Source organism: Penaeus monodon, chromosome 34 (assembly GCF_015228065.2).
Source record: "Penaeus monodon isolate SGIC_2016 chromosome 34, NSTDA_Pmon_1, whole genome shotgun sequence".
NCBI lineage: Eukaryota > Metazoa > Arthropoda > Malacostraca > Decapoda > Penaeidae > Penaeus > Penaeus monodon.
Window position 1 is genome coordinate 31,547,725 of NC_051419.1, and position 219 is coordinate 31,547,943.

The window sequence follows — 219 nt, forward strand, 5'->3', positions numbered from 1 at the left end:
CTCTCCTCCTCTCCCTCAGGCCGAGATGCCCAGCCTGCGGAGATGCTGGTGGCCGCCCCTCCTCCTCCTGTGCCTGTGGGCGGAGATGGGCGGTGTGTGGGTGGCACCCTCCCCCCTGGACCACTCCACGCCGACGCCCGACCTCTTGGCACTCACGCAGGATTTCTGGCACTGGAAGACCCAGGATTATCCGCAGTTCGCGACGCAGGTCTGATTCTG

General features: G+C 66.2%; 1 protein-coding gene across 1 annotated transcript in view; it reads left to right on the forward strand.

The window, feature by feature from the left end:
• LOC119594887 overlaps positions 1 to 219 on the forward strand; it is a 100,253-nt gene that overhangs the window by 71,971 nt on the left and 28,063 nt on the right. The window contains exon 2 of the mRNA XM_037943962.1: positions 20 to 208. Within this exon, the coding sequence (XP_037799890.1) occupies positions 26 to 208 (183 nt within the window). The 5' untranslated portion in view covers positions 20 to 25. The remainder of the gene's footprint in view (positions 1 to 19; positions 209 to 219) is intronic.